The sequence below is a fragment of the Oryctolagus cuniculus genome, chromosome 17 (assembly GCF_051225735.1).
Source record: "Oryctolagus cuniculus isolate XC-2025 breed Fujian yellow rabbit chromosome 17, ASM5122573v1, whole genome shotgun sequence".
NCBI classification, from domain to species: domain Eukaryota; kingdom Metazoa; phylum Chordata; class Mammalia; order Lagomorpha; family Leporidae; genus Oryctolagus; species Oryctolagus cuniculus.
In genome coordinates, this window is record NC_142883.1 from 25,138,912 (window position 1) to 25,158,676 (window position 19,765).

The 19,765-nt window shown below is 53.0% G+C and overlaps 1 protein-coding gene and 1 long non-coding RNA gene across 4 annotated transcripts in view; one reads left to right on the forward strand and one right to left on the reverse strand.

Moving 5' to 3' along the window:
- The first annotated feature begins 226 nt into the window (after window positions 1-226).
- Window positions 227-19,765, forward strand: part of IGF2BP1 (insulin like growth factor 2 mRNA binding protein 1) — a 41,641-nt gene continuing 22,102 nt past the window's right edge. The window contains exons 1-2 of one of the 2 annotated variants that reach the window (XM_051824873.3): window positions 227-732; window positions 1,824-1,884. In XM_051824873.3, the coding sequence (XP_051680833.1) occupies window positions 558-732; window positions 1,824-1,884 (236 nt within the window). In that variant the 5' untranslated portion in view covers window positions 227-557. The remainder of the gene's footprint in view (window positions 733-1,823; window positions 1,885-19,765) is intronic. The other variant, XM_002719116.6, reaches the window with a different exon arrangement.
- On the reverse strand, window positions 12,411-15,305 carry LOC149121152 (uncharacterized). Of its 2 annotated transcripts, none has more exons than XR_016223784.1 (3): window positions 14,867-15,305; window positions 13,484-13,624; window positions 12,411-12,980 (listed from the first exon to the last, which is right to left on the reverse strand). It is a non-coding gene; the product is annotated as an uncharacterized LOC149121152 (long non-coding RNA). The 2 variants fall into 2 exon arrangements; XR_016223783.1 differs by having other exon boundaries at window positions 14,555-15,301.

Sequence of the window (19,765 nt, forward strand, 5' to 3'; positions counted from 1 at the left end):
CGGGAGCGTTGCACACCCACCCCCCGCCGCCGCCGCCCCAGTTCCCTCTGAGCGTGAGCCGAGTGCCCCCTCCCTGCCCCCGGGAGGGAAGCTGTTGGGCCGGGCCGGGTTTTCTGGGCAGTGGGGCCCTGTGGCGTCGGGGGTCTTCCCCTGCAGGGTGGGTGGGGGCTGTCACCACGTGGCTTCGGCCTTTTTTTTTTTTTCCGCTCCATTTTTTTTTCAAGTCGGTTTTATTTAGAGGCGGCGCCAGGGCGGCCGCGGAGAAACGTGACACGCCAGCCCGCTCGCAGGGGTTTCGGAGCGAAGGCGAGGAGCAGCGCCGCGCCGTCCGCCTCCCAGCGCGCCGCGGGCACTTTCCGGGCTCCCCCGAACTCCGCCGCGACCTCCGCGCGCCCTCCTGCCGCCCTCCGCGCCCGGGGCTCCGGGCACACTCCCGGGCGGGGTGCACACAAAGTTTGCGGCCGCCGCCGGCCTCCCCGCGCTCGGCCTAGGCGGCTCGCCGCCCGCCCGCCCGCTCGGCCTCGCCCGGCACCGCGTCCTGCCCCGCCGCCGCCACCATGAACAAGCTATACATCGGCAACCTCAACGAGAGCGTGACCCCCGCGGACTTGGAGAAAGTGTTTGCGGAGCACAAGATCTCCTACAGCGGCCAGTTCCTGGTCAAATCCGGCTACGCCTTCGTGGACTGCCCGGACGAGCATTGGGCGATGAAGGCCATCGAAACTTTCTCGGGTAAGCGCGCGGGCCGCCTCCCCGAGCCCCGGGCCGGTTCCCGTACAACGGAGGCCTGTGTTCCGAACCCCCCCCTTCTCCGCCGCCCCGGCCGCCAACTGCTCGTTCAGCGAGCATGCGGGGCCCGGCCTCGCCGCTGACCCTCGACCTGCCGCCTTCGACGCCCCCGCCCCCTCCCGGGAATATTCGGGATTTCCCCACCCTCGGTGGGCTGCTCGGGCTCCCTTCAATCTCCACTCCCATCGCCGGGGCTGCAGCCCCCCTCGGCGGTGGCGGGGGGTGGGTGGTGGTCCGAGGGCCACGAGACGACCCCGTCTGGGCGCTCGCTGCATGTTCAGCCCCTCCCTAGCAGCCGCCAGACGGCCCCCCAGCTGGAGCACCCTCGCTCCCTTCCTAACCCTAGGCCTTCCCGGGCGCGGAAGGGGTCCCCGCCCGATCCCCGAGCTCCCCGCCGTCCGTGGGGATCACAGCCCTCGGGCAAGACTGGGGAGGAAGGGGATCCCGCCTCCCGCCCAGGGCCCGGGGCTTGAGCCATTTTGATTTGAAAGTGGGGCGTGAGCGGTGGCGCGGCGGCGCGGGTCGCCATGCTGCTAACCGAGACGCCGAGGCTGGGCCGAGAGGCGCGCGGCGCGGGACCCTCCCCGCCAGGCCCCGCGCGGCTCCCCCGGGGCCTCGGCGTTGCAACCCGCCCGACAGGTGACCGCCCTGCCGCCCGAAGCCCTTGTCCTACGCGCCACAGTAAAATAAAGTTTGATTCTGCACCCCCCCTCCCCGAGCAGCGGGAAGTCCTTTCTCTGCTGGCTGCGGCTCCGCACATCTGGGAGCCGAACGGGTAGAGCGCCCGCACAGATCACCTCGAACCTTTCCCGGTTCGGGTTCTCCTAGCGATTCACGCCACCAGCTCCGTGGTGACGCAAAGCAGAAATTAAGAGAACATAATAACGAATTGATGGCATCCGGCTGCGGGCGCCACTGACTTGCTTCCGAGGAGAAATCGGGTCCCAGGAACTTGAATTTCCCGAGAGCCCCCTGCCTCAACACCCCTGCCCCTGTTCACGCGCTCACGCTAATTTTTTTTTTTTAATCTTTAGGAAAAGTAGAATTACAAGGAAAACGCTTAGAAATTGAACATTCGGTTCCCAAAAAACAAAGGTAGGAAAGAGCGCTTCTCTTCTCTGGGGGGGCGGGGGGAAGGGGACAGAGGTTGGCGAGAGGCCGTGGTCGGGGGTCCACAGCGTCCCCGGGGGCTGAGACCTGGCGTTGGCTTCTCATCCCTCGACTCGGGATGTTGGGGGCTGGGAGGCAAGACTGGAGATCTTGTCATGGGTGGTTTACAGCTTGGAAAAGCAGGAGAAGTTGGGGATGGGGTGGGCAAACAGGCGGTACCTGCAGACTCACAGGGGAGAGAATCAAGCAGAGGGAAGCACCTCGTGGGGCTTGCCTCAAGTGTGGGGCCATTTTGGTGCGGAAGCTTAAAATCTTAGTTCAGGCTTCCTGCAGGCCCCATTTTCCGTCAGGCAGGGTGGTTCGGAAGTGGACTTAGGGGATCCCTTTCTACTCCACTCTGGTGGAGACACAGGTCTGCCCCGCGCACCACCACCCCCCCCCCCCGCCCCGCAGAATTCCCTTACCCTTTATTTATATTTCTGCAACAGGCAGAGACTTCCTACAGACTGCCGCCCCCAGTTCCTCCCACCCCCTCCCCACCCCCACCCCCACTGGCTTTCCCTGAGAATATGCTTTGGCCCTCCTGTCCTGTGGCGGCCCCCACCCCGGCTCCTGCAGCCCATTGTTACCAGGGGGCCATCTGGGGTGAGAGCTTTGTGTTAGGGCTGTGAGCTGGGGCTCTTTGGAGGATCTAGAACTCCGTGGATGAATGGTGTGTGTGTGTGCGCGCGCGCTTGCGCGCACCCGTACTCCTTATCCTTGGGCCAAACAGGGTGCTTTCTGAGAATTCATGGCGGATTTCGCATCTTTCATTGAACTCTGAAATCTCGAGTTGAGCTCTGGCTAAGGAAGTGTAAGCACAGCCTTCTCTAGTTTCCCAAGCGTGGTGACAGTACAGAGTCTTCTGCTGTTGCCGGCTGGGTTGGCAGTGGCCCCCTGGAAGGCTTCCATCCCCCTTCCCCCTTCGGAAGCAGTTCTTTTTCTAAGTGGGAAGGGGGTGTGTTTGGGGGTGGCTTTGCTTTTAGAGGGGTGGTTAAGAGGATCTCCAAAGTTTAACCAGAGATAGAAATCTGTCCAGTGGTTGAGCTTGATGTATTTAAGCAACTTGGAACTATTGTATCAATAGATGATCAATATGGCTTGTTACTATGTTTATAGAGCTTCTGATTAACCTCAGATGCCTGTAGTACTGTTACTGGAAAGGCAATTAGAGTGAGGAGTGAACAGGCATACAGTTGGAAGAAGGAAAAGAAGTCTTATTTAATCTGAAGCATTTTCTGGAGATGGGAACTGGGAGAAAGAAGTATGCAGAACCCAGTAGATTTATGGAAAAATTCTGGATATTTGAATTGAAAGCTAAGTGGTGTTGGTGAGAAACACTCAGAATAACTGGAATTGTGAATGTATAGATTTTCTTTTGCTCTAGAGAGGATGGTTTAAATTTTAAAGGGAATGAAGTGAAAAGGAAGAGAAATAGCAAAATGTGGTGAAATGGAACTCAAAACATTTATATTTTAATTTTCATGGTGCTCTGTATGTATGGATCTTTCTCCCTAAGCCATCTGCTTGCTTTTAAGCCATTCCTAGCCTCTTGTTCCCTCCAAAATGGGGCTTTTTTTCTTTGAGTTGGAATGGGGAGGGGGTTTGAGAAGCCTGGGTTAAAAAAAAAAATCTCCTTTTCCACACTCATATTAAATTAGATCTTTATTCCTGAAACACTTTTTGTAAGTCCAAACATTGCATTGATTGTGTTTTCTTTTATTTTCTTATTTTTTGGTGGATGGAGGTGGTGAGAAAGGACTTCATTTTTGTAGATTGAATCAATTTTGTTTGGAGCTCTCAGGATTTAAAAAAAGAAAGGTTTGTTTTCGTTAAGTCAGTTTGCTCTATCATTTTGTGTTCTTTGAGGAAGCCTGCTGTGGTGTTTGTCTTTAGTCTGTGTCTGAGAAGTACTCTTCCAGTTGAATTTTTTTCAATCTCATGGATGTGGAACAGGAACTAGGTTTAATTAGTTACGACTAACATTCTAAGCAAACGGAATGATTACATATATAAAATTGTGTATATATACTGTTGTGTTTACATTTTAAAATAGAATTGTTCTGGATGCACTCTGTTCCAATGTAATATGATTTAAATTTTTAACAGATTCATAAAAACTCAACAACCCAAATGTTTGGGATTTTGTGTGTGTGTGTGTGTGTGTGTGTGTGTGTGATGTATTTGAGGGTTTGGCTTTTTTAGAGGGAGGAAATCTTAACCAAAAGAGCATGTCCCTCAGTTACCTCTGGGTAGCCCTGATTGTGAAGTATTAGTGTATTTTGTTCTCTGAATGTGGCATTTGTATCTTTTAAGAATTCAAGGGACTGAACGCTATATATTTAAACTGAAAACAGAAAATTGAATTTTTGAAAACGAGTGGCGTTAAATTTCTTTCCCAAATCCTCTCAGTGTTGGAATTTGCCTCACAATATAGGCTTTTTGTTGAGAATTTGTATATATTCTCTGCCAAAATATTGGGAAAAAGGAGAAAAACTAATGCATTTTTAACAGTTGTAGAAAGGATTTGTGTAGTTTTATTCAGGGAGATCTGGAGTAGGTAAGACACAGGGTTACCATCCCAGTGAGACTTGTTTATTTTGGGAAATGATTTGCATTTTAAGGGAATTCAACTTTTGTTACATTTGCCTTTGTGGTCTTTTTCTCTAAAGGAATGTGACTTAAAGATAACTGTCAACTGGTGTCATCAAAATAAAAGGTGTTACTGTTAATTAAGATCAAAATGAAAGAGATACATTGCACTTTTCTCAGTGAAATGTGCTGACATTATAGAGGTTTGGATTTGGTGATTTCTTTAGCCAGCTTAGTGGTTGTGCTTTCCTGTAAGTTGACTTAAAACGAGGTCGGTGACATTGCTCCCTAAAGATCCAACTGCTAAACAAAACTGTGTCTCAGACCTGAGTGAGAACTCGGTAGAGACACAGCCTGCTGCCTGTCTCACAGTTTGGCTGGCTGAACTTAGTGCTTTAAAAAGTCTTTGCAAAGGGATGTCTTGTAAACAGCAAAAAGTATTATTTTACCCTTGAAAATGATTTGTGGAGGCTCAGAAGAGATACTTTGGGTCACTAAATGTTGTCAAAACAAGCGAAATATTTTTGCCTTCAGAAATGGATTTGCATTTAATGAAAAAAGACTTGTAGTTAGGGGGAGGGGTGGGAGTGACAAACAAGGCAGTGGAAAGTCCTAGAGTGAGGATTTTCAGCCACTTTTACTCTAATGGTTGTAATTATGGATTAGTATCCAAATCAAAAAGGAAGTTAACAACTCACAGAAGGTGAAAGAGACTTGTGATCAGTATTCAACAAGTGAGCTTAACATGGAAACAATTTTATGACCCTTTTCGTAAAATGTTTCATACTAGTTCCCTGGGTTTTTGGTTTTTGTTTTATTTTGGTTGTTTTTGCTTTAAAGTAAGTGAAAAAATGGTTTTCTCTTGACATTTTCTGCACTCTTGAACGGGAAGGTGGAAATAAATCAGTCTTCATTCTTCCCATCTCCACTTGGATTTCTACTGAGAAATGAAACTTTGGAGGTGACTTGCCTGATAGGGAGGAACTTAAGTCTTCTTTGGTCAGTATTTCAAGAGGAAACTTTCCCAAAGTTAGTGGGATTTGACTCCCTTGCAGGAGCTGTAAGTTTTGAGAACCCCTTATATTCTGGCCTAAATCATAAAGGTGAAATTTTACTCAATAGTTTCTCAGATGAAGAACTTTTTAGTTAAGGGAAAGAATTTCAACTCCCATCACTAATTTATTCAAAGTATAGTTAGCTGTTCCAAATGCAAAGCTTCGATGGCACAGTTTTTGGTGGAAAAAAACAAAATGTTCTTATAATTATGTTTCAGAGATGAAATACATACATTAGCAAATGGGCAGACTCTTAATTCAGAGGCTCTGAGCTTCTAATCTTTTTAAATTACCTTAATCTATATCATTTGAATCTATTTTGTGTGTGGGTGCTTTTAAGGCTTATTTTTTTAAGAGTTTATTTATTCTGTATTTTAATGTCTAACAGGCAGTTGACAAAGATGCCATTGAGAATAGGTTGATAGGAATACAATTTTAAAAGATCGAGAAACTTTTTCAGATCTGAATGAAAAAGGAGATTGGGAAGTAGTGTTTATTGGAGTTTAGAGTTTGTGTCTGAGAGAGATTTATTGATGAGACAGACCTCTGTGGATTTGTGGAGGGGGTGCCAGTTGGGTGGTGGCATTCCTTACAATGAACGCTTGAACCCAAGGCGTTTGAAGAACAGATTTTTTTTCCAGCTTTTGGAATTTAAATTAAATCTTATTTATTTTCTTAGTCTCATTCATTCTCTTAAAAGATTCTATCAGTGTGGTCAGGATCTACCAGAAACTGCTGCTTAGATTTTGGGGTGAGAGCTCTGGGGGAGGGAGAGCGAGCTACTGGGGAGCTGGGAGCCGTCGGGGCGCGAGTGAGGGTCGGGGTGGAGGGAGGCGAGGGGCTGTGGATTTCCCGCCAGCCCCAGAGACACTGACGGCGGGAGTGGGGGGCGGCCGCAGGTTCGCAGAGCTGGGCGCTATGCTACTTTTGCTTTCGGAGTTTCCTTTGCAAATTAAAAAAGGAGACAAAGTGGTGGCGCGCTGGAGGCTCTTTCCGGAGAGCTCGCGCTGGCCCTGCGGCCCTGACCCTTCCCTGCCCGGCCTGGCCCCGGCGCGCAGTCCCGGCCACCGGCCACCGTCCTCCTTCAACAAGCTCCTGCCTGAACATCCGCAGGAGAGGGCTCCCCACCCCCGCGCGCCCCGCGCGCGCCCCTAGCGCCCAGGGGCGCGCCATAGCCTCGGGCGCCCAGGACTCCAGCCTTGCCGCTCCCCGACTTGGAGGGTTCTCCTGCCTGCGGGGCGCAGACCTTTTCCGCGTCTGGGCGTCTGGGCTCCTAAGGCCGAGGGCTAGTGGGGAGCAGTGAAATGCCAGGGCCGGTGGGAGAGGGGGGGCGGGAGGATGCTGGGTACCGAGATAGGATGAGAGGTGGAGAGAAAATGGAAGTAGCAGGGGCCCCTTGGCCGGAGGAACCTTGAGATTTCACTGCGTTTGAATGCTCTGTGATCCTTATTACCAAATGGGCTGTTTGTCCCCTTGTCTGAACACTGCCTGAAATGCTACTGAGGCATTAATAGCGCTCAGAGGTCTTTGGATGGATTTTATTTCTGTTGTAAAAGTAGACAGCAGGTCCTCCAAGTGGGCTCTGTTGAGGCTTTGGGCGTCTTTCTCTGTGTCTCAGTGTGTAACCTTTGCACCCCAGCAATTTCTACCTTTATTTTTCTTCCCCTGTATTTTGCAAGTAGATATTCAAACGAAAACAGAAGGGAAAGTCTCAAAAAAAAAAAAAAAAAAACCGCCGTGTACAGAGGGTGCATGCTCATTTGATTATTAATTTGGCTAAAAATGATCCTACAAGACACCACTTTGCATAGTACAGAGTTCCTGGAATGAGTCCTGTGCATCCTGGTGAGAGAATTTGGTGAGATTTTCATCAGGTCCGGGGGCTGACTGGACTTGCCGGTGGGTGGGAAGGTGTTACCTTAGTTTTGAAATGGATCACAGAGCAAACTTTCTACTTCCTGTTCTTACCTCTGCAGCACTGTAGGTCTGCAATAAATACAACATGCTTTCACCCTAAACATAGTGCCAGAATAAAGTGTGCACTGATTATGGGCAATTCACAGGGAAAAGTAGATGTAGATCTCATAATTTTAATATATGGTTGGAGCAAGCCTGATTGCAATCCGCTGAAATGGGATTGTATCAGAACACATACCCTCAGAAATGTAGCCTGCCTCAGACGCCAGAGCATGGCTGGCTAGCCTCGAATGCTGGAGGATGACATACAGGGCAAACAGCTGGATGATGGGAGACTATTTGCCTGGATTACCTAGATCTGTTTTCACTAGTCCTGAGGACGTGCCCTAGGCAGATGGCATTTTGGTGGCGGAAGGCGAATACAGGACTTGTTTGATAGGGAATGGCCGAGAATTTCTCTCGGAGTTTAGACAAGGGTTGTGGGGGAATTTTTCTCCCAGTAGAGGAGGCTGGAGATGAGGAGGGTCCTTCCATTTTCTCTTTCCCTCTCGCACCCTGTGTTCTGTGGATTTGGAGTCAAGCTTCTCAGCTTTTCCTTTGGCAAAGAAGATTAAGGGGGAAAAAAAGGTTAAGGAGAGCTTCAGGTTTTTTTTTTTTTAATTTTGCATTAATTTTAGTGAAAAACATTAATCATTCCTCCAGCTGTTTTGATCACTTGAAATGGAAAATGTTAAGAGTGAAATTTGATTCATTGGGATGGAATCTTAAAGCAGAGAAAACAGAATTAAGAAATTACAAATTTGGTCTTAGGTGTAAAGGTGGTTGGTGGGAACTGAGCTCCGCAAGAGGAGTCAGGGGATTGGACCCACTCAGCATTCCGCAGGCTCAAAGGAGAGGAGGAAGCTGTGTGAGAGCTGAGAGCAGCACCCTAGGGAGCCCTGGGTCCTCACGCACCCTTTGCAGGAAAGCTCTCCGTTCCAGGAAAATCAGGGTTGAAGCAGGAGTTCGGCTTCTGCAAATGTGGAGCCGTGATCACTGTCTTTGCTATTATTTTCATTCGACATGCTTGCCTCTGCCCCCCATCCAGTCTGTTGTCTTCCTTTTAAGCTCTGTAGTTCTCTGTTCTGTGCTGCCTTGCCCTGTACACCTGCGGCTCACCCTGTGAGAATCAGAACGCACAGGTGCATAGATGCTTGAGAATCTGGACTGCACGTGTGGCAGCTTGGCACACACGTCTACGGCATCGTTAGGGTGCTGCAGGGTATTCACGGGAATTTGGGGGGTACTGTTTATGGGGCAATACATAGGCTGTTGAGGGGGATCTGTGTGTAGGGTACTCTGACCTTCCTCCTCGTGCTGGAAGGAAAAGCCACCTTTTGGGAGAGGGAACTGCAGATCCCGCTCCAGAGCCCTTCGACACTGGCCCACCCTACCAGTGTATCAGTTGGTTGTGCAGCCTCAGACAGAAGGCTTGGTGAGATGGAGCAAGCACAGTGCAGCATGCTACAGCTTGTACATTTGGGCAAATGGGCCCGACTTCTGTCCTTGAAGCCCTCAACCTGGGCTGGGTTCCCACTAGGAATTTCACACGTCAGGGCTAATGTGATAGGGACATTTGTGTGAGGCGAACCACCTGCTTGTGCAGGTGAGGTAGGTAAGCCTGCAGGATGAAGGGGCCTGTGTGAGTCCGCTTGAGACTCTAAGGCTGGAAGAAAAAAGAGCAGCCTCCCCCACCTGGTGGGAGATAGGTGTATATGTGTTAATGTTCAGCTCCTGATAAGCTAAGCTAACAAAGTAAACCTTCGGAACTGGGGGTCCCGCATGCCGAGGGGCAGGGTCCGAATGTTTGCCCCTCCCAGCTCTGCTTTCATAGTGTCCTATTCTCTCCCTGGTCCACTGGTCTGCATGCTCTCAGAACCCACCTGCATGCCCGCTTACCTTTGCTGCACTCGCTGCTCCAAGGGGACACAATACATGGCAGGCACATGCACAGGGCGCATAGCCCCCGCACACATACGTGCCCGCAGCCGCAGCCCGAGGAGTGAGGGCTGAACCCTCTCTTCCTGGGGTGGCAAGGAGAAGGGTTTTCAATCCGGATGTGGGTTTGGGCCCTTTAACAGGCTTGTGACTTTAATCAGCTACTAGAAAGGGTTTTTACAATTAGTTTATGCAGAAGGATGTGTGTTGCTTCTTTCTGGATTGCGCCAGGCTTGTCAGCTTTCCATCAGGTACCGAGGAGAGGGGGAGGGGAGAAAGTGAGGGGCAACAGGGAATGTGTATTCAGAGTTAGGAATATTTATTCTGCTTCTCTTCGAGATCTCCAAGTTGCTCAGGAGAAAGTCCAACTGTAAGAGAGAGCAGTGGCTTTGGCCGAGTTTGGAGCTGGAGCCCTACATTAAAGGGCAAACAGGAGTCTTCCCAGAGAGGCGTGGCTGCGAGTGGCAGCAGCCAGGGTGTCCCCAGCAACACCGAGTGGACTGGGCTGTTGCCGGGAACAGAGAAGGGTTTGGAAGAGTATTTTCTGCACTCTTAGTGTCCATTTCAGAAATCTTAAAAAGAAAAGAGGCTTATTTAATTGAAAGGCAGAGAAAGTGATGAGAGAGGGAGAGACAGATCTTCTATCTGTTGGTTCACTTCCCAAGTGCCCACAACAGCCTGGGCTGGGCTAGGCTGAAGCCAGGAGACAGGAACTCCCATCTGGGTGTCCACACGGGTGGTGGGGGCTCAGGCGCTGGGGGCCATCTTCCTCTGCCTTCCTAGGTGCATTAGCAGGGAGCTGGGTGGGAAGGGGAGCAGCCAGGACTCCAGCTGGCTCTCTGATATGGGCTATGGTGGGATGCTGGTCTCACAGATGGCGGCCTCACCTGCCCGGCCACAGTGCCAGCCCCTCCAGCAATTTGTAATTTAATGTAAAAGTAAGGAAGATCCAGTTGACTGAAGTTGCCTTACCCAGAGGGGTTTCCTCCCTGTGTTGGTTCTCATTTGATTCAGTGTCACTGCTACTTCTGTTTGGAATCCTGGTGCGATTCCTGTCCGGAGTGAGTGGAGCTCGGAGCAGAATGGTCCTCACTGTCCTGGAATTTCTGTTTCACTTTCCTGCCCTGGCCCTCCTCCTGCGAGTAATTTCTTTTCAACTTCTAACTGGAAGAGGAATACCACCTGTCTAGACCCAAGCTTCTTGGCTCTTCTTGCAAAAGAAAAAAAAAAAAAAAAAAAAAACAAGAAAGAAAGAAAAAAAAATCCCACTTTTGCTTTAGCAACAGGTATGTGGGATGTTCCTGCCACTCAGTCGTTGGCCTCTTAAAAGCACAAATTTAAAACCAAAATCCGTGTGGGAAAACATTTAGCAAGATGGTCCTGGCTTTGGTAGTGTGCACATCGGTGCGGATTGCTACCTCTAATCATGTAGTCATGCGTGCATGCACGCATTCATCCTCTTTTCTTTTCCTAGCCAGACTCTGCTGTTGCATGACATGCCTTTAGCTAGGTGCTAGAAATACAAAAGGAACAAGGGAAAGCCCGTGGTCTTACAGTGGAGATGGAAGAAACCATAATTCTTATCAGCAAATTTCCCCTGGAAGTGTAGCTTTTTATCCTTGGTGTATCACAAATATTTTTGTCAAATACGTAAAACATGACGTTTGCCATCGTAACCATTTTGGAGCCTACAGTCCCCTGGTATTAAGAACAACCCTCACCCCCAGCTGTTTCTGGAAGTCTTTTTTCACCTGGCAGAACTGAAACTTTGTACCCATGAAATAATCACCCCCAGTTCCTTTCCCCGGCTTGACCATTTTCAGTAGGCAATAGGGCTGGGATTTAAAAACCTGGTCATTCTTTAACCATTGCCAGTGTGGCTTTTCCTCCTCAAGGAAATGAGTGGAGCTTCGTTCCTGCCACTTCTCCCACCCCCCCGCCAGCCCCTGCCAGCCCGCTTCGCGGTGAGGAACTGTCTTCCCACGGACAGTGCCCTTCATCCGCATCGCAGTTTTCCTCCTGCCCCTTCTCCAAAGCCCGGCTCAGCGGGAGGCTCCCCTCTGCCTTCCTGAGGTTGTGCGCTGCCGCCTCTGGCTCTGCCTCCACTTCCCCAGGTCTAAAGGGAACATGCTGGGAGGCCGGGGCTTTGTCTGCTGCCCCCCTCCTTGGAACACTCCCTCCTCTGTCCATCGTTTTTGTCTCCCTTCCCCACCCTGAAGAGACCCAATCATGCTAAGTAAAAACCTGGTAAAGAATCATTAGTATTTCCTGCAGGGGAGAGGCTCATGCAAAGTACCCCACTTTCTTTGGGAACCCTGATTGAGGGTCGGCTTCGCCCAGAGCACTCTGGGCCATGATGAGTGTCCAAAGACAGCTCCTGCCACAATGATGGGGAGTGTGGACCGAGCACCCACTACTCATTGCCCGGCTCTGTTACTTCCAGGAACCCCCTAAGAACCCTAAAGGTACTATCTTCACTCCACAGAAGAAACAGCTTCTGGTGATGAAGGTCAGACTTGCAATAAGTACAAGTGCGGGCCTTTGGGTCTCCAAGGCTGGGCTCTCTCAAGGTGGGAGCAGGTGGGCCTGTAACACCCTGGGGGTGTCTTTCCTTGAGCTTCCTGCCCAATGTGAATTCACCCTGCCGGGAGCCTGCCCCCCCCCCCCCGCATGGCTCATCCCTGCTTTCCTTGGTGTGTCCCCCCCCCCCCATGGGGGTTTTTAGGCCATCTTGAGTGGTGGAAAAATAGTAAAAGGAGTGACAGAGAGAGACAAAGAGATCTTCAGTCTGCCGGTTCATTCCTCAAATGGCCATGAGGGCTGGGGCAGGGCTGGGCTAGGCTGAAGCCAGGAGCCTGGAACTCCATCGTGCATCGTGGTCTCTCTTTTTTAAAGATTTATTTATTTGAAAGGCAGAGTTACACACATGCAGAGAGGGAGAGATCTTCCACCTGCTGATTCACTTCCCAAATGGCTGCAATGGCCAGAGTTGGGCTGATCTGAAGCCAAGACCCAGGAGCTTCTTACGGGTCTCCCAAAAGGTTGCAGGGGTCCAAAGACTTGGGCCATCTTCTACTATGGCCTTTCTTAGGCCATAGCAGAGAGCTGGGTCGGAAGTGAAGCAGACAGGACTCAAACCCGGCATTGCAGGTGGTGGTTTTACATGCCACACCACAGCACTGGCCCCTCCATCGTGGTCTTATTTATTTATTTATTTTTTTGGAAAGTCAGTGTTGCAGAGAGAAGGAGAGGCAGAGAAAGAGAGCTCTTCTATCCGATGGTTCACTCCCCAATTGGCTGCAACGGCCGGAGCTGCGCCCATCTGAAGCCAGGAGTCAAGAGCTTCTTCTCGGTCTCCCTTGAAGGGTGCAGGGGCCCAAGGACTTGGGCCATCTTCCACTGCTTTCCCAGGCCACAGCAGAGAGCTGGATGGGAAATGGAGCATCCGGGACGCGAACCAGCACTCTACGGGATGCTGGTACAGCACCACAACTCCGGCCCCTGGTTGAAGAAAACTGAGGAATGGGTCGAAACCTCCCCTGTGTGGGCAGCTGAGATGGGAAGGGGACTTCTGCACTGTAGTGAAGTAACCCATGGAGAGGGAGCCGATGAGTGTGGGTAGGAATTCAGCTGTCAGCTGGGCCTGTGCTCTCCCCAGCTGTGTAAGCTGCAGGGCCTGGGGTCAGTAGGTTTCCTGTGCCTTTGTTTCCTTACCCCCACCATCAGTAACCTGATGAAGTCGGCTGCATTAGCACCTTAGGTCCAGCAGCCTCCATCCTTCTCTGCTTCCGAGGTCTCCAGGGTTGGAGTTTTTGGCTAATCCCCCACCCCTTTGGGTTCACATGGGGCCAGGGCTGGGGGTGGGGAACATGGGACCCCTGGGGGAAGGGCAGGGCCCCTTCCTCCCTACAAGAAAGGACAAAGAGCTGACTTTCATTACATGCCTGCAGATCGTAAGTCATGGTTCATACGTGGTGGTTCCTAAGAGGCAGGAACCCAGTTACCTTTCGCTTTGCCGGCTAGTGTCACCTGGGGCCAGTCGCTTGACCTGTGCCGAGTGGAAGTAACAGCATTTGCCGTCAAGCAGTGCTTGTGCAGATGTCCCGGGTTCGGAGGAGAGTGTGGGTCTACGTGGCTGAGGAAGCCTGAGCAAAGGGACGGTGTTACTGAGATTCACTGTGACCCCTCAGAGGCGCTCCCAGACAAAGGCCCTAATGCTACCTGTGTGCAGTGAGGATGACCCTTAGGTTCTAAATTGGCTGTAGAATCTTCTAGAAGGCCATGGGGCCCTGCCCTGGGAGGAGAGAGTTCCTTCCTCTCCGGGTTCAGGAAGGCTCCTAAGTTCCTAGCCCCCACCCCACTCTCTGGCCCGAGTCCCCGGCTTCTCAGTGGGGGGCCTCCCCAGCAGGTCCTGCCTCCTCCCGCAGCCAGCCCAGGTCTCTAAGGAATGCCGCCTCCCGGGCCATTTTCTTCCCTCCTGCTTCTGCGGCCCCACTTGCAGCCTCTTCCCGGCTCCCTACCCCCAACCCCTTCCCACTTAAATGCTTGCAGGCCTGTTTGCAGGCTGGAAGCCCCCTCCCCCACAGGACCACCTCAGTCACAGCCCTGACCGCAGGGAGGCCGGGTCTGGATTTACTAAAGGACCCGGAGGGGGAGCCTGCCCCTCGCCGGCCCGGTGGGGTCGGATTTCGGCCGGTGGCTCTGGAGAGAGAGACAAAGGGCAAAGTCCTGGTCCCCACCCCCACCCAGCAGCCCCCAGCGCTCATCCCCTCCCCCACTGGGCCCCACAGGGTTAGCGTGGTGCAAGTTGGGGGGGGGGCTTTGGCAGAACCTCAGCGACGGTGCCCAGCCCTGCAGGAGAGGGGGCTGGGGGCATCCTCTGTCCCCACCCAGGGGCTCAGCTTGCCGGGTTAGGTGAGAGGGGCTGGGGGAAGGGGCTGGCCCCAAGGGGCGCAGGCTGGGCCTCTCAGCTGCTCAGACCTTCTCAATTGCCCGTTCATGACACTACCCCCTCCCCCCAGCTGCTGCCAGCCCTCCTCCACCCTCAGCTGCTGCCGCCCTTCCCAGGCAAGCACCTCTCTCCAGCTCCACAGTAAGAGGCTGTGTTCAGGGCCTGGGTCCTCTTGGCCGAGACGCGCCCCCACCCCCTGGCCCAGCGCCGGCGAGCACCATCTTGGGAGGCGCGCTCCATCCTCGCACGCAGAGTCCCTGCGCCTGGGGAAATACACCTGCAAGGGCGGCGGCGGCGGCGGGGGTGGGGGGTTGAACCCCAGGCCGGGCAGAATGTAGGGTTTCTAGAGGGGCGCTCCCGGGGGAGGAAGGCGCAGCCCCTGCCTGCGCCTCCCCTCCACGGACAGGTCTTTGTCGGCAACTGGGGGAGAGAGCACCTCAGAGGGCCTTCGCATGCATGGGGCACCGTGAATCGCGCCTCTTAGATGTGTGCCGGGGCGCGCCCGCGTCCTCAGCCAGGGCGCAGGAAGGCTCCGAAGGCTCCCAGCGCAGAGCGCCCGAGCTTCCGCAGCGCAGCCGGCAGAGCGCCGCTTCCTTCAGGCTGATCCGCTTTCCTTCTCCCAGCTCCGGAGGGCTCCACCTCCAGGGCCTGCCCTGAACCGGGTTTTCCAAGTTTGCTGCGTGTCCTCCAGGGCCTCAGCCAGTGCCCTGGACCCCCCAGGGCCGGGGAAGCTGACATGGGCAGCATCCTGGTAAGGTTGAGGCTGGGACCAGAGAGGGATTTCCCTTTTCCTTCTGAGTTTAGTGACCTGCGCGCGCCCCAGGGAAGATCCCGGGAACTCCCCACTGCCAGCTCAAAGACAGGTTGAGCCCTGCACCCCCCTGCCTCCCCTCAGGACGGCCCGCCGAGCCGCTCGCCCTGGGTCGCCTCTCTTCCATTTGTCCGCACTTCACATTTATTCTCCTGGTTCCTACTGCACATCTCTCAACGGCCCAGACTCCTGTGCTGCCCCACGTGGCCAGCCCCCTCTGAGCTCTCAAAGTGGGGGGAGGGGCGGCAGTTGGCGCAGGCGGACTTGGAATTTGTCTGGGAAGAGCTCGCCTGTCCCTGCGCTTCTGTTTTGGCTTCTTCTGGCGCTGCCCAGATGGGCAAGAAAAAAACCTGCGGGCTCCCTTGTCACACTGCTTCTGTCTGAGCTGAGCGAATTAGGCGAGAAACAGCCGTGGCTGGGGCCTGTTAGCGCCCGAGACCCGAGACGGAGACCTGGCTTAGATGGCTGGTGACTCTTTTTCGCCCTGTGAACATTTCCTTGCCAGGCACCCAGCCGTGTCATAGGGCAGTTGGCTTCTCCGCAAGCTCAGTCTCGTGCCCAAATTGGAGCCGCATGCAGGGAAAGCCAGTTGGCACCCACTTCACCGTACAGAATATGGGCATCTTTCCTGCTCTCCAGCGAAAGTGCGGTTTGCTGAATGAGCACGAACCACCGTGGCAGAGCTCAGCTCTTCCTTGCATCCACAGTTGGAAGAATCTTCTTTGCTCAGCCTTTTTGTTCATCGAAGGGACCAGGGTGGCTATAGGAGCCTCAGACTTGAGGGGTTCAAATCCCCTTCCATCCTGCCCTTTTCAACTGAGACTTCTTGGTGACACGTTAAGGGGTGTGTGTGTGAGAGTGAGTGAGAGAGAGAGAGAGAGAGAGATGCTATCTCTAGGGCTTGGTGCTAAGCACCTGGAGAGGCCTCCCAGGGAGAGGGGGTGGGGGAACCCTTGGAGCTGTGCCATTGCTTTCTCTTTTTCTTGTGAACCCAGGAGTCTGGGCACACGTGGGGCACTGTGCGCACCACACAGATTTACTTCAGGGACCGTGTGAACCAAGTCACGGGTGCATTCCAGGGGTGCCCCCGCCTCCCACACTCTGGCTTTCGTCTCCAGTGGTGGCATCTGCTCTGCCTGGTCCCACACCTCCCGGTAGCTGAGCGTTTTCCAGCCTTTACCCCTGTCCACAAGCCACCCGATGGCCTCCCTGTCTGGCGGCCCTGCCCCTGGATCAGCCTGGCACAGAGCCCTGGGCACCGGGCCAGCTCCTCCTCCCTCCCGGCCCCGCCCCCTTTCTCAGCTACTGCCCTGCCTGAAGCGTGCCAGGCCCGCCCCCTTCGGAACTTCTCCTGGACGATTCTTTTTTTTTTTTTTTTTTTTTTTTTTTCTGCTGCTGCTGCTTTTCCATCCTGTATGTAGGGATGAGGAGGCGGGGTGGAGAGGAGGAAGGGCTGAGTGGTGATCTCAGGAGCTGGCACTTAGGACTTCCAGCGAAGGGAAGCAGCCGGGAGGGGGCCTGCTTTGGTAAGAGGGCTCCTCTACGTGGCGTCAGCCCCGGGGGACCCTCTTTTGACGAGTCAGCAGATCGTCCACTTGTGCGGGGAGGGGCCGGTGGACAGCCGTCCTCCACTCCTCGGTCAGTCCTGGCTTTTCCACCCAGCCCGACCCAGTGGGGATCCCGTGCTGGACTGGAAGCTCCGGGACAGCGGTGCCTGCCTGTCCCCTGTGCCCTGCCTTGCATGGAGTGCAGCGCGCAGCACCGCCCGGCGGAAAAGCAGCGTGAACCACATTAGTGAGCTTTAAGTCTCCACGCACCGCGTTGAAGGGGAAGCGGGTAAAATGACTTTGAAAGGTCCATCTCTCGGCATGTAAGAAAGATTATCTTCCCAACAGGCGCTCCATATAAATAATTATGAGCTGTTTTGCCATATAGTTGGGGAGAGGACCGGTATGTATTTTATTTTACATTTGCAGTCCCTCAACATGCAGAGGCTAAGGATTTTGTTAGAAATCCTCAGCTGGCACTTGGATTACATAGAATTGAGCAGGTGAAGAAGTTAAGTGTGAACGAAGTTAAATGCAAATGACAAAAATCAGTTCCTCATCTGGGCCGGTCACATAACAGGCGCTTAGTAGTCACATGCAGTTAGTGGCTGTCACAGTGGACAGCGTAAGCCCAGTACGTAGTAACTGCCAAGATAACATCTGTGGAATAAATAGCTCCAGCAGCTGGACTCTTGCCAGAAATCCGGAGGGAAGTCATGGCAGGCAGCCTCTTGACCGCCAAGTAGAAGTCAGTGCCTGGTAGACCACGGGAGCATGGTGCGTTGCTGTGGGCTTGCATCATCCTGTGCGCGCTCTTTCCCAGCATCCTGGGGGTTGCCCCAGCCTAGCTTTGTTTTCTTTTTTAAAAAAAGCTTTTTTAAAAATTTTTGAAAATCAGAGAGATGATCAACTTCCATCTACTGGTTCACTCTCCTTGCTTGCAATAGCTGAGGCTGGTCCAGGCCCAAGCCAGGAACCCAAGATTCAAATCTGAGTCTCTCACATGGATGGCAAGAACTGAAGCCCTTGAGAGGCCGGCACCGCCATAGCGTAGAAGGTTAAGCATCCACCTGCAGTGCTGGCCTCCCATATGGGCGCCGGTTCGAGTCCTGGCTGTTCCACTTCTGATCCAGCTCTCTGCTATGGCCTGGGAAAGCAGTGGAAGATGGCCCAAGTCACGTGGGAGACCCAGAAGAAGCTCCTGGCTCCTGGCTCAGCTCTGGCTGTTGGGACCATTTGGGGAGTGAGTCAGCAGATGGAAGACTTCTCTCCCTGTCTCCCCCTACTTGTAACTACGCCTTTCAAGTAAATAAATCTTAAAAACAAAACACCGAACAGCTGAAGTCCTTGGTGGTCATCATCTGTCTTTCAGGGCCCCCATTAGCAGGAAGCGAAGACTGAAACCCGGGCGCCTCTAAATGGGATTCGGCTGTCCCAAGTGGCCCTAACCACTGTGCCAATTGCCTGCCCCCCAGCTTTGTTTTTTGACGATCTTTACCTCTCATGAAATTGTGTGCAGACTGTTAGCGTGCTTTTGCTTCACATTCTTTAAAAACAATGAAGACTGGCTGGCTCACTGTGGTTCATCCTCTACCTGCGGCGCCAGCACCCTGGGTTCTAGTCCCAGTTGGGGCTCTGGGTACTAGTCCCATTTGTTCCTCTTTCAGTCCAGCTCTCTGCTGTGGCCCGGAAAGGCAGTGGAGGATGGCCCAAGTGCTTGGGCCCTGCACCCGCATGGGAGACCAAGAGGAGGTACCCGGATCCTGGCTTAGCGCCAGCCGTAGCAACCATTTGGGGAGTGACCTAATGGAAGGAAGACCTTTCTCTCTGTCTCTGTCAAATAAATAAAAATTAAAAAAAAAAAAAAAAAAAAAAGAGCAGCTCCCTCCTAGGTAGACAAGGCCTGATCCCTGTCTGGGGCCACAGGGCCCAGAAAGCTGGCTCCTCTTACTGCTCCTGAGAGTTGGAGGTGTGGCTCGCCCTAGACCACACGGGGAGCCAGAAGCCTGGCCTTGGGGAGGGGTGGAAGTGAAGGAGGAAGGCAGAGATCTTCAGCTCCTGCTTCTACCAGGCAGGAAAGTGTAGGAGTGGCCCAGGGCAGGGGCCCTGGGGGCCTGCCCTCCCCGCAGCTTGATGAGAGTGTGAAAAACTGCTGCCACCCTGCTCCTTCTGCTGGCTTGCCCACCCTGCTTTATCGGAGGGAAGGGTGAGGCTGCACTGAGGTTGAAGAGGGTACTGTCCCCTCAAAAGGGAGAGCCCACTTCTGTAGAGGATTAGAAGCTTTGCTTCCCGGGGGTCTTGCCCAGCCTCCTTGAGACCTAGAGGTCCTGTTCCTAGTGTGCACCACTTCTTCCCGGGAGGCCTCATTCTGAGTGGGGTCCTGTCCCGGGGTGCCCATCCCAAGTTCCTGGCTGCCTCATGCTCCCCCGTAAGCTAGCCAGGTTCTGGATTCTTGCTAAGAAAACAGCCATAGGAAAAACCTCATTCGCCTAGAGTAGTTTCTGTTAATTCGGAACCTTCGATGACTTCAGAACTGGGTGAGCTGGAATTGCCTGTGGTGCTTCTGTTTGTGTTTCAGCTGTTTTATTGTGGAAAGAAATATCCACATAGAAGAGGGACAGTGTAATGAGCTGCCCGTGAACCACCGAGTGGCAACTGCTGCAGTTGCAACACATCCCCTGGTTACGTTGAAGCGAATCCAAAGTGTCTCTTGTTTTCTTTAAGATTTATTTATTTTTATTTGAAAGTCAGAGTTGCACAGAGAGAGAAGGAGAGGCGGACTGCTGGTTCACCCCCCAGTAGGCTGCAACAGCCAGAGCTGGGCCGATCCGAAGCCTGGAGCCAAGAGCTTCCTCTGGGTCTCCCACATGGGTACAGAAAGAAGCCCAAGGACTTGGGCCATCTTCCACTGCTTTCCCAGGCCATAGCAGAGAGCTGGATCGCAAGAGGAGCAGCCGGGACTCGAACTGACGTCCAT